This window comes from Clupea harengus, chromosome 5 (genome assembly GCF_900700415.2).
Source record: "Clupea harengus chromosome 5, Ch_v2.0.2, whole genome shotgun sequence".
NCBI classification, from domain to species: Eukaryota; Metazoa; Chordata; class Actinopteri; order Clupeiformes; family Clupeidae; genus Clupea; species Clupea harengus.
The window spans coordinates 27,968,142-27,982,459 of record NC_045156.1 but is presented as its reverse complement, the minus strand read 5'-3'; the positions used below and the strand labels follow the sequence as shown (position 1 = coordinate 27,982,459).

General features: G+C 41.0%; 2 protein-coding genes across 3 annotated transcripts; one reads left to right on the top strand and one right to left on the bottom strand.

The window, feature by feature from the left end:
- Positions 1-1,620: 1,620 nt before the first annotated feature.
- On the bottom strand, positions 1,621-6,043 carry LOC105904887 (rab GDP dissociation inhibitor beta-like). The gene is made up of 11 exons (XM_012832843.3): positions 5,814-6,043; positions 4,953-5,060; positions 4,728-4,824; positions 4,411-4,545; positions 4,119-4,317; positions 3,723-3,854; positions 3,500-3,599; positions 3,180-3,351; positions 2,888-3,032; positions 2,535-2,589; positions 1,621-2,132 (listed from the first exon to the last, which is right to left on the bottom strand). Exons 1-11 carry the CDS (start codon positions 5,853-5,855, stop codon positions 1,986-1,988), a joined length of 1,332 nt encoding a protein of 443 aa, XP_012688297.2. The 5' UTR covers positions 5,856-6,043; the 3' UTR covers positions 1,621-1,985.
- Positions 6,044-6,813: 770 nt separating this feature from the next.
- Positions 6,814-14,252, top strand: LOC105904952 (transmembrane protein 43). Of its 2 annotated transcripts, none has more exons than XM_031568408.2 (12): positions 6,814-7,107; positions 7,328-7,477; positions 7,626-7,760; positions 7,917-8,011; positions 9,182-9,231; positions 9,373-9,442; positions 9,719-9,789; positions 9,923-10,044; positions 10,517-10,591; positions 11,009-11,110; positions 12,589-12,706; positions 12,989-14,252. In XM_031568408.2, the coding sequence occupies exons 1-12, from the start codon at positions 7,096-7,098 to the stop codon at positions 13,189-13,191; spliced, it is 1,203 nt and encodes a 400-aa protein (XP_031424268.1). In that variant the 5' UTR covers positions 6,814-7,095; the 3' UTR covers positions 13,192-14,252. The 2 variants fall into 2 exon arrangements, with proteins under 2 accessions (XP_031424268.1, XP_031424269.1); XM_031568409.2 differs by lacking the exon at positions 6,814-7,107 and adding an exon at positions 7,145-7,225.
- Positions 14,253-14,318: the final 66 nt, after the last annotated feature.

Sequence of the window (14,318 nt, the reverse complement as noted above, 5' to 3'; positions counted from 1 at the left end):
TGATGGAAAGATGTGGTAGGCCAAGACAAATATATGAAAGGCAAAGATGAAGAATGGTTAGAATAGTCACAGACAAACCACAGATCACCTCTAAAGAGCTCCAAGAACATCTTGCTGATGATGGTGTCATTGTACATCATTCCACAGTCCAGCACACTTTGCACAAAGACAGCCCAATGGAAGGGTAATGCTAGAAAAGCCTTTTCTGCGTACTCACCACAAGCGGGGTCGCTTAAGGTATGCAAAGGCTCATCTGGACAAGTCAGAATCATTTTGGAATAAAGTGATGTGGACAGATGAAACTAAAGAGTTATTTGATCTCAACCATAAGCGCTTGGCATCACGGAAAAAGAACTTGCTTCCTACTGTAAAATTTGGTGGAGGGTCCGTCATGCTATGGGGCTGTGTGGCTAGCACAGGTACTGGAAAACTTGTCAAAGTTGAGGGTCGTATGAATTCCACCCAGTATCAGCAGATTCTTGGGAACAATGTTCAAGACTCAGTCAGGAAACTGAAGTTACGCCAGGGTTGGTTGTTTCAGCAGGACAACGATCCAAAGCATTGTTCAAAATCTACCAAGGAATTCATGCAGAGGCACAGATAGAATGTTCTAGAATGGCCATTCCAGTCCCCAGACTTGAATATCATTGAAAATGTATGGAATGATCTGGAGCGGGCTGTCCACACTCGGCAGCCATCGAACCTGACTCAACTGGAAACATTTTGTAAGGAAAAATGGTCCAAAATACCTGCAGCCAGAATTCAGGGACTTATCAGTGGCTATAAGAAGCGTTATTTCAGCAAAGGGAGGCTCTCCCAAGTACTGATGTGATCATTTTTTGCCCATATCTGTTATTGTTATGATGCACACTGCATTGTTTCGGTCGATTCAATAAATGTTATTACCGATCTGAAATGTGACTTTTCCCATAATAAGGTGTAAAATATGTCCAAATGAAATTGCTGCTTTGAGACCGACCAGCAGATTATTATCTGAAATAATGATAATTATCAGGGGTGCCCAAACTTTTGCATAAAACTGTATGCTGTTGTGTCAGTGTATCTGAGATGGGGGAGGGGGTGAACCAACGCGTAAAGAGTCTTATCTGTATCTCAAACACTGACTCGCTTCACCCTGTGCGTATGTGTAATCTCTCAACAGTGGTGGTGATTACTGACCTTCACTTGGATAAGTAATCTTCATTAATCTCTTTTAATGTCTGTCTGTCTCACTCCTCTCCTACACTGTCTCCCACTCTCTTTCACACACACCCTCCCCCCATACAGTAATGCCATACACAAACACCAGCCATCTCATTACATGAAAGGAGTATTGCGTATTGGGTCATGATGCAATTTCTTCCGTAGTGTCCTCTCCCAGCACAAGGACATAAGGATTGCCCCTAATCCTCTGTATTGACCCATGTACACCCCACATACACAAACTCATTCTCTGCAAAGACGAGGTTAGACGAGACATGCATGTGCACTACTTTGACTGTTTGCAGAGTACACTGCTGATACGCATGCAGTTGCGCATAGACACACTCACAGACACGCATACATTTCGTATGTGCACAGTTAATTTCTCCGGTCACATATGCCTCCAGACAGTGTGAATGCATTTGACTGACTTTATTGGAGTAGTCTTCTAACAAAAAAATAATGTACATTATTGATGAAAATAACAGACAGTCATCCTCATCCACTGCAAAATACACAATGAAACCATGTAAAATATAGAGGATCCAGAGAGGAGAGATATGACAGTGTACTGGTCTTTATTGGGAAAATCAGTTTGTACACCATTTCGTTTTTAGTGTCTAATGATAAATATCATATGAACAGAGGTTAACCAGTTTATTTAAGGAGTCTCTGATTATGGATAAACAAAATAACAACAACAACCCAACAACCCAATGTCAACCCAAATAATTGTAAATGCTCATTTTTCACCATGACCTTCACAAATGTTACTCTGACATCTATTCAACCTCTTCATCATCGGACTGGTCTCTCTGTATGTCTCCAGTGGTGAATTCTGTGCCTGTGATGCGGTAGTACATGTCCTTGATGTCATCACACTCCGTCTCAAAATGTGTTGTTGCATCATAGGAGCGAGAGACAAAGATCTGGGAGGAGAGACACAAGTCAGGGTTCTGTGGGTTTTAAACACTCAATGCAGAATAGCATTAGAATGAAGTCCCTGGACTAAATTGATGGACATGTTTGTCATTAAAACCTATTAAGTTGTTTACTGCCTTAACTGATTTCGATATTAACCCTGTCCACAATATGTAATTAGTTGTTGGCTTTGACTAACATTAAGATTAAAAGAAGCATAAAACAAACTGATCTGGTGTGATATAGCAGTATTTTCTTTGACGTGGCAGTCAACAAGTCAACAATCAAGTAGATGTGGTTTTAACCTTGAACCAATGACTGTATAAAAGATGAACAGCATGGTGTCATGCACATACGTTCTGAAGAAATGAAGCCAAAATTGGTCGGCCATATTGGCAAAATTGGTCTACCTGACTCCGCCTCCCATCATCTTTTGGGGTCATCAAGTTGCTGATGGAGACAAATCTGTGGACCAATCATTATAACATTACTATTGTAAGCAGTAGTAGCAGAATTTAGAAAATACTTTCAGGCTTATTTTAATATTTCTTTGAGTAAAACTGTGTAATTGGATCTCATCATGTCATGCCCCTATAGAAATAGACTGAATGTTCATCAACGCAACTCTCAACTTCTGTCACTTGCGGAAGTCTCTGAAACTCAATTTTAGGATTGCTTGGAAAGATAAGGCCCCAGGTGCCATTTAATGACCACCTCATGCATAAACACATAAAGCCCACGTGTTGGATGCCTGTTTTCTCACTTTTGCTGGATGGGCTCCAGCAGTGCCAGTCCTGGCTGAACTTCCTTCTCAGGGTTACTGGTTTCCACAGTAGTGCTCACCACGGCAACATACTTCCCGTCAGCTGCTACATTGTGAGTGTATGAGACCATGCAGATGTAGATATCTATGAAGAGATGAGTGATGTAATTAATACATGAATCTATACAGTGGTCAAAAACTCGCTTGCCTTCAGTTGTCTACAGAGGTGAGTCAGACATCCTCCTTATTCCTTTTACAAAGGACCATTTCCCATGAAAGTCTTTTGACTCACCTGACTTGCGATTGACCTGTGCTTGAGGGATGATGATGTGACACGAGTTGGCGTCGTGCGTGTTCTTGATTGGATGGTCTAGCAGGCAGATGACCCGTATCACTCGTCCCACTTTCTTCACACGATGTGGCACGTAGCTAGGGTCACAGATCAGCTGCTTACAGCGAAACATCTGGCCAGAGAGAAGAAGAAAACAGCATTCATTCATAATTAACATGAACAGTAAAAAGAGACACCCAATTCCTGTACTCAATGATCCTATATTTATGCTTTACTGCACAATTATACACCAACCCAGCCGGCATCTCTAACCTACTCACATCCTTTCCAGATTTTATCCCGACAACCTTTCCATTCTCCATCACAATGTTATCCACCTGTCGATTCAAAATGTTTGTACCGCCATGCCCTGGACTCAGCCTGAAGCGCAGAAATGATGAAGGAAGACCAGTTAGGGTCAGAACAGGTAGACAGACCATCTGTATGATTGAACGTTCCCTTTTAGTGTCTTGTTCTGTGCTGGGATTCAGGAGACAGTCTCACCTGGCAAAGCCCTGAGGTATTTCTCCCAGGCCATACACAGGGTAGAGGTAGGGACTGTAATTGGAGCGAGCCAAGGAGTCAGTGTACAGTTTGATCCTTTGGATGGTGTTTATGCAGGGCTGATCCAGGTAACTAAGTACACAGCGACAGCATTACAAATAACAATGATATGTGCACATACAGCGAATAGAGAGGGATGGCAAGGGCAACTGGTTTTGATTTAACCAGAAACAGAACATTGTCAGAGTGTGTATGCAAGTCTGTACGTGACTGACTGCATCTGCGTTGCATGTTGTTTATGTGTATGGTCATGTATATGAGTGTGTATACATATCTATTTTTTGATGTGACCATGTCAAGTGTTTGATACAGGTAAGTATGCACACGCACACCTACTCATCAGTTTGGTGCAATGCCATGGTATGTCCCATGAATTCTATGACATCCTGGCCCAGGTCAAAATGACGGAACACCTCTTGCATTGTGGTCCTCCTGGGGTCCATCTCATGGTATGTTCGTGGGTTGCCCTCTTCAAAGTTATGAATGAACTGCAGAAGCTTCCGGAATCTGCGCTTGTCAAACATCCCCATTAGATCTGAAAACCACAGCAAGAACAGTGAGGGTGACACCTGTGGTTATTTGTGACAGACAAGTAATAGATGTTGTGTGATGGACAGAGGAGCACCACCTGAAGCTGTGGCCTCTGCCTCTGTTGATGGGACTTTGTGAACCTTTCCACCTCGGAACACATAGCTACCCTCCACCGCTTTAAAATCCAGATAGCGGGTCACATCTGTGTACAGAAGCATCTTCACCAGTAGACCTACATTAAAAACACAGCAAAGCCAATATTACACCCAAATATGTTTTTTTTTTTTTTTACAAAAAATAAGATTGAAAATGTACATGAAATGATAAAACATTGATAAATGAACTAAAAACGCTGTATATGATTGTGTTGTGTTGTGTTGTGTATGTGATGCTGGGTATGTAATAGGTCCACACCATTAGCCAGTGTGAATTTGGGAATGAGGTCAACATTCCAGTCTTTTCCAAGCCCAAAAGATTTAGGGGGACCTGAGACCTGGAATTTTTTATAGAGCTGCAAGCACAAACAGACACAAGTATAAAGCTTGATACTGTTCTCAACAAACTGTATGATTAAGAGTGATGTTTAGAGAGAGTAATAAACAATCAGTGAACGAATAAAGTGGTTTCGGATGAACACACCTCTTCCAGGGGAGAGATTGAGGCACTTTCCCCTCCATAGTATGGATTGCGGTCAATGTGAAGAACTTTCTTCCCACCTACTGACAAGAGGCCTGAAAGAATACATTCCTGAGAATGAAAGACATAGAGAGAGAGGGAGAGAAAGAGAAAGAGAGCATAAAAGAATGAGAGGTAACATCCCCCAAAGGGTTTTCTAGTGTCTATGATTACTTCTGTGTACCAGATTAATATTAATCCCCGACAGACTTTGAGCCGCATTCCTAGACAGTATCCCTTATCATTAAGGTCACTCTGTTAGTTCCACAAGGTAATACAATTTCCTTTATACCTCTGTCATGGATACTAATGTGATATCAATTAGTAATTGTACTTTTTCTGTCTGAAAAAAACCCCTGTAAATATTTGCTTCAACAGTTGCACACAACAACATTAAATTAGTGGCTTCTTTGAGTGAACATTTAGTTCACTTGTATCTCATGGACTCATTCCACAAGCAACACCCCAACATGACAAAGTTTTGATTTTCGGACAATATACAAATTAACCTCTAATATGTGCTAACACACACACAACAACTACTAAATTAGTGAATGGTTTTCTCTAGTTATATCTAATAAAACATTGCAAAATATTACAAGCAATACCCCTCCCTGACAAACTTTACATTTACAGACAATGTACACATTGCATTGCAATGCACATTGCATTGCAATGCACATTGCAAGTTTGCCTTGGACCGAAACCAAGAAATCCTAAAGTAAATAACCAAACAGGCATTTTGTTTTGATAAGACTGCTCTGGAATGTTCAGTAGAAAGTTGTATAATCTAGTTCACCATTCACGGTTTGTTCAGTGTCTTACCTTGAGTCCAGTCCCGAGAACAATAATATCATACTCCTGCATTGTCTACACCTGAGAAGCACCCTATGACTCAAATGCAGATGTCCCTGCCTTCACAGTTAGGCAGCAGGACAACTCCCCTGTTCATCTTGGCATATGGCGTGTACGTGAGTATATTAATCACTCATTCCAAGCATGGACACCCCCTGCGATAATCCTATCAGCAATACAGAGGCCCAATAAAGATGGTGTGTGTGTGTGCCAGGTTGGTCCAATCCAAGCCATTCTATCACTTCTCCACACACACACACACACACACACACACACACACACACACACACACACACACACACACACACACACACACACACACCTTTTTCGACTGGAAGCACCATGTAGGCGAATTAATAAGCACTCATTTCAAGACCCAGCCACATCTTCATCATAGTTAGATGTACATCAACTTTATAAATGTGTTGGTTTACATTGAGATTGAGAAGTAGACTACAGACCCAGCAGGTTGATATACTGAAATTAAAGCCACTTATTTTAGCCATTTGTAGCATAATTTTATTTGAGTAACCCAAAATGAGTCAAGTTTGGGTACATATGTTTCAGAAACGGGCAGGGAAAATCATTGCAGACCCCTCACACCCTGGACATAATCTGTTCCAGCTCCTTCCTCTGGCAGGGGCTACAGAACTATGTACACAAAAACCACCAGACACAGGAACAGTTTTTTCCCCCTTGCCGTCACTCTAGTGAACAGTTGACAGATTATTATATTTTATTATTATATTATATATTATATTTATTTATTATCCTAAACTGTTGCATGCATATTTTTCAGTTTAAGTACATTGAGAACAATTAAACCCAGGAAAAATTCCTTGTATGTGGAAATGTACTTGGCCAATAAAGATGATTCTGATTCTGATTCTGATTCTGACACATGTTGACCGTGGACAGTGTATTTTCTGTTTGAAAGCACTAGCCTACATTTCCCAGAATCCTAAACAGTCTGACTCCCCAGCATACGCGTCAGACTTCAGTTGGAAGGACATACTTTCTTGTCGTATGCACTGCAATACCGCTACAAAGATCTGGTCTTTCTGGTCTAGGCAGTTAATCATACTGTTCAATGAGTTACATGGTTCTCAGTTTATTAACTGTAATAACTCTACTTTTGAAAGTGTTGAACGAAAGAGAAAATTGAAGTCTTTGAGACGCTCGGGTCTTGGTAGTGGAACTTACGTTCACTTGAAGTCTCTGCTGGGCGTGGAACCAACTACATAGCTGTACAATGTCTGAATCAGTAAGTGCAAATGCACAGTATATCTACTTAAGTGCTGATTAGCCACGTGAGAAACGTGTTTGTGAAGTTACCATAGCAGTAAACTAACATACCGGTATATAGCAACTTGCTAGCAGAGGTGATACAGCTACACCTGGGGAACATTTATTTCGGTCTTTACCACGACTGCTGTTGTTCACTCAATAACGATATTTTAATGGTTAATTGTTGTGATGTTCAGTTCGCCAGCACTGAGTCGGGGGACCAACACTCGCGGGTGAACAGCCGCCCCAAACCGGGCTTCCTGGAGCGGCTGAGTGAGACGGCTGGCGGAATGGTGGTTGGACTTGGATTGTTTGCGCTCTCCTTCTACGTATTGTTCACCAATGAGGTGAGAAACGGGGCCAAATGTTTACAGTGGAAGAACAGAATGACAGGCCGTGTGATAGCCAACCAGTCTCATTTGTATTTTATTAACCGGAGCTCACCATAACACTGCAGCGACGCTAAATTTCGGCATAATGCCACACTCTCTGCAGGGCAGAGCACTGCGTACCGCAGCATCACTAGATGAAGGTCTGTCTCAGGTGGTCTCCCTTCACCATTACTCAGGCTTAGACCTTCAGAACAACAATCACTTGGTCCACCTGTCGGCGAAATTACGCACCACACAGGTACGCAAATCAACTAGCGCTGTGAATGTCTCATTCACTGGTAGTATTGCTACCTCTGTTACTGTGGAGTTTTTTTCATTCATCATCACAAATGTGTGCTTTGCATTGTGTGGATCCCTCTTTTCTGTGGGTCATTCTGTCTCACTCTCTCTTTAGCCTCTCCATGACCCAAACTACAGAGTGGCCTTGCAGGCGGTGAAGCTGAAGCGCCAGGTAGAGATGTACCAGTGGGTGGAGTCCCAGGAGAGCAGGTTGGTTTGGATAAAGGATCACCGTGGTATGAGAGGGAAGCTTTCTGTCGGCACATTGAAAACTCCGTGGCATAGCCTAGACTCAGCACGTCATCACAGAGTATACTCTCACCTAAACATTCTGTGTAATGTCATACAGTGTTATTTAACTGTTGGAGGTGGGCAATGAGGAGTAACTGTAAAGTTCTAGAAGTTCTTCATCATTTATCAGGTCTTTACATTGAGCCCTGTACTTCTTAGTGAACTATTGTGTGTGGGTGGGGGTGTTTGGGTGTGATATAATGGCAATGAAAAGCCAAAACATGCTCAGACATTGTAAAACTACAGTGCATCAGAGCGTCACCATATCATCGGGTGTGTCTTAACACTGACAAAAGATGACCACTACAGATGTAGCACTCCAAATGGTGACATTCTTCAAATGCCATCATACAGTAAAGTCAGTAGGTTATGTAATTGGTATAATTACAGCTACAAGAAGGAAAACTGCTTTACTCTGAGTCCTTAATTTATGATTTAGGGTTTCCTATATCTACAAAACATTCTGTGAAAGTTATACTTTGTACTTGTCCCATTATGTTCTATTCCAGTTTATTCATAAATGTATTCAGGGTAGGACTTCACATAGGGATTCATAGTTGTGTGTGCAGAAAATGTAGAGGATGCTGATGCTGTCTCATGCGAGTACTGGTTTAAGGTCTGATTGATGGGGAAGCCTTATAGCAAGTGAAGTAGGGGTAGGGAGTGATGATGTGATCAGCTTCTTAATCACGTATTGAAGCCAGAGGCAGTTGAAGGTAAACTGTAACATGTCTAAAGGATCCTTGTGAAACGAGTTCACATGTTTCGGGACCAGAGGAGACATCAGTGTTTTTTTGTTCCCTTTCTAAAGAGTAGTATCTATCTGCATTTAAGTATTTCGAGATTAAAAAATAAGGCATTCAGAAACTGAACATTTCCATAATTGTGCGCGACAAAAATGGTGGTGGACAACTGTGCACAAGTATTCCATTTGAACGGTCCTTGCCCAGCTTACCACGGTTATTCAAGACGCTGTAGTAGCCATTGGCCATTCAGTTTGAAAGTGCACTCTTGTTTTTATTCTTATTGTTTTGAGAATTTCTCACACATGACTAAATGATGCTAACAATGAAATGTCCCACTGCTAAGGGATTATGTGGAGGATGGTGAGCAGAAGAGTGAGACAACCTACACCTACAGTGAGTCAGTGTCTTCCTAGTACATGGACATATTAAGTTATGAAGTTAACCAAGTGAACTAACTGGTGTGATGAGAGATAGTTTGACAGAGCTGTAAAAGTGGGTGAGATGTTGTGGTTCAAATGACTGTTTACCTTTCAGATACAGAGTGGAAGTCAGAAGTCATCAACAGCCGGAACTTTGATAAAGAAATTGGCCATATGAATCCCAGGTAGGCCAACCATGTCCTTATTTAATGGAACTTTGATAAAGAAATTGGCCATATGAATCCCAGGTAGGCCAACCATGTCCTTATTTAATGGAACTTTGATAAAGAAATTGGCCATATGAATCCCAGGTAGGCCAACCATGTCCTTATTTAATGGAACTTTGATAAAGAAATTGGCCATATGAATCCCAGGTAGGCCAACCATGTCCTTATTTAACGGTGTAAGACTGAAACACACACTTGGTAATTATTCAGTAAGCGTTGATCTTCTTGTCATAGTGCCATGGCAGTGGAGAGTGTTACTGTGGTGGCACCAGACGTATGGGTGGGACCATTCTTGCTCTCCAAAGGTGAGTATGATTATTATGACTGTTACGATGGTGTAACCTAAGTATGAACATGTTGAATAAATGAAATGAAAAGAGAACAATATGAAAGACCAGTGTATGAGGTGTGGTGGTGATCTGTTCTGTTGATCTTCAGGTTTGGTGGATCAGATAAATAACTTTAAGAGTCTAATGGGACTGCCACAGTCTCACATCGACCCCTTCCTCACTGTGGATGAAGACTACTTCTACCACACCCCTACCCCACGCCGCCCAGAAGTGAGCCTTTTCTCATAGTCGCACACAATCACATACATATGACCCTTATACACACAAGCACATACATATGACCCTTATGGTCACACACAATCACATACATATGACCCTTATACACACAAGCACATAGATATGACCCTTATGGTCACACACAATCACATACATATGACCCTTATACACACAATCACATACATATGACCCTTATACACACAATCACATACATATGACCCTTATGGTCACACACAAGCACATACATATGACCCTTATGGTCACACACAATCACATACATATGACCCTTATACACACAATCACATACATATGACCCTTATACACACAATCACATACATATGACCCTTATGGTCACACACAATCACATACATATGACCCTTATACAAAGTCTAAATGTCGCATACAAATAAATGTACAGATACTCATATAAACCTACCCTACCTTCAATGATTGTTTGTGTTTGCAGGTGGGAGATGTCCGTGTGAGCTTCTCATATGCTGGGCTCAGTGGAGAGGGCTCCTGGCCAGGACCTGCCCAAATTGTAAGAACTCAAATTATGCTGATACCGTCTTTGTGTGTATGGTACAGAGTGATTGAAGGTACAGTTCAGATTTTTTTTTTTTTTCAAATTCAGCGAGTAGCTCCTCACGGTCCTCTAGTTGTCCGTTCTGTGTGTGCGCTTTAAAAAAATAACTTTGGTGTTTGTACACAGTCCTGGCTCAACAGAGCCCTAAACAATTCCAGCCAATCAACACGTTACTTCAGGAGCAAAGAAGTAATTTATTTGGCTGTTGAGCTCAAATATCAACAACCTTTTGCCAGAATCACGTACAGTGCCTTTAAATGTTAGGGTGTGGGGTATTGCATTATGTCTAGTTCTGGCTTTAAGAAAGGCATATTGATTAATGTATTGATTATTGGATTTGATTGATTAATTGATTGTTTGAAATCCCTCCAGGTGAGTGTTGTGGCCAAGCAAATGGGAGAGCAGCTGATGCCTTACAAAACCAAGTCAGGTGTTGCTCTGGAGCTCCTCTATATGGAAGAACTTACAGCAGAGGTGTGTGTGTGTGTGTGGTGTGTATGTGTGTGTGTGTGTGTGTGTGTGTGTGTGTGTGTGTGTACAGTGTGTGTGTGCATTCATTTCTTTCCTAACCTGGGCCCGCATTCACAAAGCATCTTAAGGCTGAAAGTAACTTGGCGATTTAGGAGAAACTCGTATAAATAATGGGCCTATCAGTCCTAACTTTGGGACTCTAGGGACGTTTGACTAAGACTAATTCACAAAGTAGCACCTAAGTCTGGGAGAACTAAGAAGAAGAAGTAGTGAGGACTTGCATTTTTTTTAAAGGAAATACAGAATAATTATAAGGATATGCAAGTGAAAAATTGCTGATTTTGAAAAGAACTGGTAGTTGAAAAACTGCTTCAGAGACCCCGTATTCGATTCAGCTCAATAAAATGCGGGTGTATGTCATCCCTGTATAGACTTTAGACCCATTACATCTCTAAAATGAATCAAATGTGGGGTCTCTGACTAAAGCAGTTATTTAACTACCATGGTGTTATGTTGGTGATTTTCCTAAACATCATTCATCCTCTCATAGGGATTTTCTTTTTAAAACTAAAACTAAAACTAAAAGTTGTGTTCTGTGTTTTGTCTCTCCCTAGTGGAAATAAAAAAAATAAAACAGAATACAAAGCAAGTCACTTAGCTAAATTGTCACCAATTTCAACTAGTTCTTTACTTTGTTGGTAGTGCATTCCGTCACACAGCTGGTTTTAGGCTTGTTTCAGTTTTTTGTCAGCAGACGAAAGTGACAAGGAGGCACCTTTTTCCCCTCCGATGTGGGCGGGACATGATTGCGATCTGTCTCTATTGGCTGGAATCTCCCATGACAAATCTGGCACGTGTTTCCTTATACTAGAGAGCGTGAATAGTTTTACATTTTACATTGGATCTGATATGTGATTTATGCAACCTTAGCACTAAAAACTTTTTTATTATGCTATTGTATGCTATAGTGTAGGCGAACGATACAAATGTGAAAAAACACTCAACACTGAATTTATGTGACCTGCGATGCTCACCTGAATGTATCTCAACTATATCTATAGAGTTCATTTAATAAATCATTGTTGAGATACATTCAACAGGATTGCAGGTCACATAAATTCAGTGTTGAGTGTTTTCTGCACATTTCTATCATTGTCATACACACCCTTTCTCTTGGCTTAGGAGTTCTGGCTTTTCCTTAGTCAAAGTTGGTCTCAGCAGCTTTGTGAATAGGATTTAGGAGAAGACCTTTAGTTAGAACCTTTAGTGTGACTTAGGAGTACTTTTAGTGGTAAGATGAAATGCTTTGTGAATACGGGCTCTGAACTCTAGGCGGGCTATTGTAAAATGATGATGGGTAAATCCATGAGGATTTTCCAAATGTAGTGTGGAAATGAAGATTGTTTAGCCCAAAGAGATGAGTATATACAGGTATCTGAAGGAGTCGTCGTGAGCACTTTCACATGAATGTTTGCCTACAGGAGGTGTTTGCACGTGAGCATCAGCACAACGCCATGATGACCTGGGCTCTGAGGGTCGGAGGCTGGGCACTCATGTTCCTGGGTGTCAGCTTGACCGTGCGCATCGTCTACACACTGGGTAATATACACACATGCACACACGGAGAAATACACACATGCACACACGGAGAACTCCAAAAGCACAAACACTGTATTTAAACAAGAATGAAGATCAGGGAGGTTAATTGGGGGTATAGAGTAGCAAATCATCTTGACTTCTGGGGAAGTTAATTAGAATTCTGAACTTCAATCTTGTTTGAAGACTCATATTTTCTTAGAAATGAAGAGAAGCGTCTAGTGATGTGTGCACACCTACCCACTGGATTTCATCTGAAATTGCCTTGTCCATTTTGCTTTGCAGTGGACTGGGTTCCTATTCTCAGGGAGCTGGTGTCTTTGGGGCTGAAGCTGTTTGCTTTGTGCATCTCAAGCTCCTTGTCCCTGCTGACCATCGCTGCTGGCTGGCTCTTCTACCGCCCCCTGGTGGCCATTCTGTTATGTGCACTGGCATTGCTCCCAATTCTCCTCGCCCGATCACGGGCCCCCGCCAAAAAACACCAATGACGTCTGACCCAAGAGTCATTCTGACATCTCTTATGGCTTGTGTTCTCACTGGATGTGCTTTATCTCCATTCACAAACTCTGAGGAATGAAGTGTGTGTGTTTTTTTTTGCAGTGCAGTCACATCACCAGGGTTTCAAAGCATGGGCTTTGACTTGAGTATAATTTAATTGAAGTGTGGCAGCAAATGCAACTGTCCAGATGATTTACATATTATGTACGTTGCTGGCACAATTTGCTGTCTTTACAAATCAGCAGGGTTTCTGTGGTTTTTAAAAGTACAGAAGATTTTAGTTACTATTCTGTATAGTTATTTTGAGGGTTCACTCACAGCAGGTAGAATTAATGTTCATACATTTGAGTGAGTTTGCTTGTTTATACATATTACAACAATTCAATATTTCATCAATGTGGTACATACATGCAGCAAGCTTATAGAAAACACAAAGTTGATGAGATCATTTATGTCTGTCCAAAGACAACACAGTGCTATTATTTTAAGTTCTGCTGCATGAGTTGCATGTGCGGCTTGGGTCTAGCAGTATCATAGCAGGCCAATCCACAGTGAAAGAATCAGGGGATAGTATATTTTGTATCTTACAAATGATTGTGAGATATTTGTGAAGTTTCACATTCAGATACTCGATGTTGCCAAAGAATGGCCAGAGGAGCATAAACACATCCATGCAGTGAAGAGGGTCAGGGTCAGTGATGAGTCAAAGGTGATTTTGTAAAGGACCGTGATGTCCGTTTTCGTAGTCCCATATTTGATGCACTGATTAATTGGCAAAACATTTTTTTGATTTTTTTCATGCTCATCACTTCCTGCCTGCATAAAAGGTTTATGTAGAATGTATGATTGCTGGATTTGGATGTCTGGTAGAAGTTGTTTAATAAGTATTTTCTGATTTTTTTTTTTCTCTTCTAAGTTCTGTCTTTGTTTTTTGTTCTGTCTTGTTTTTTGTACAAAAATATTGAACTGTCAAAATACATGTACATCACTCAATACCAAATTATATTTTGAAGAATGGAATTACATTCAATAAAATATTCAGTTTGTGACAGTTATTGCCATCATCATTTGTACAGACAGGGCGTCTACTTTCTGCCATTACTTTTAAATTGTAGAT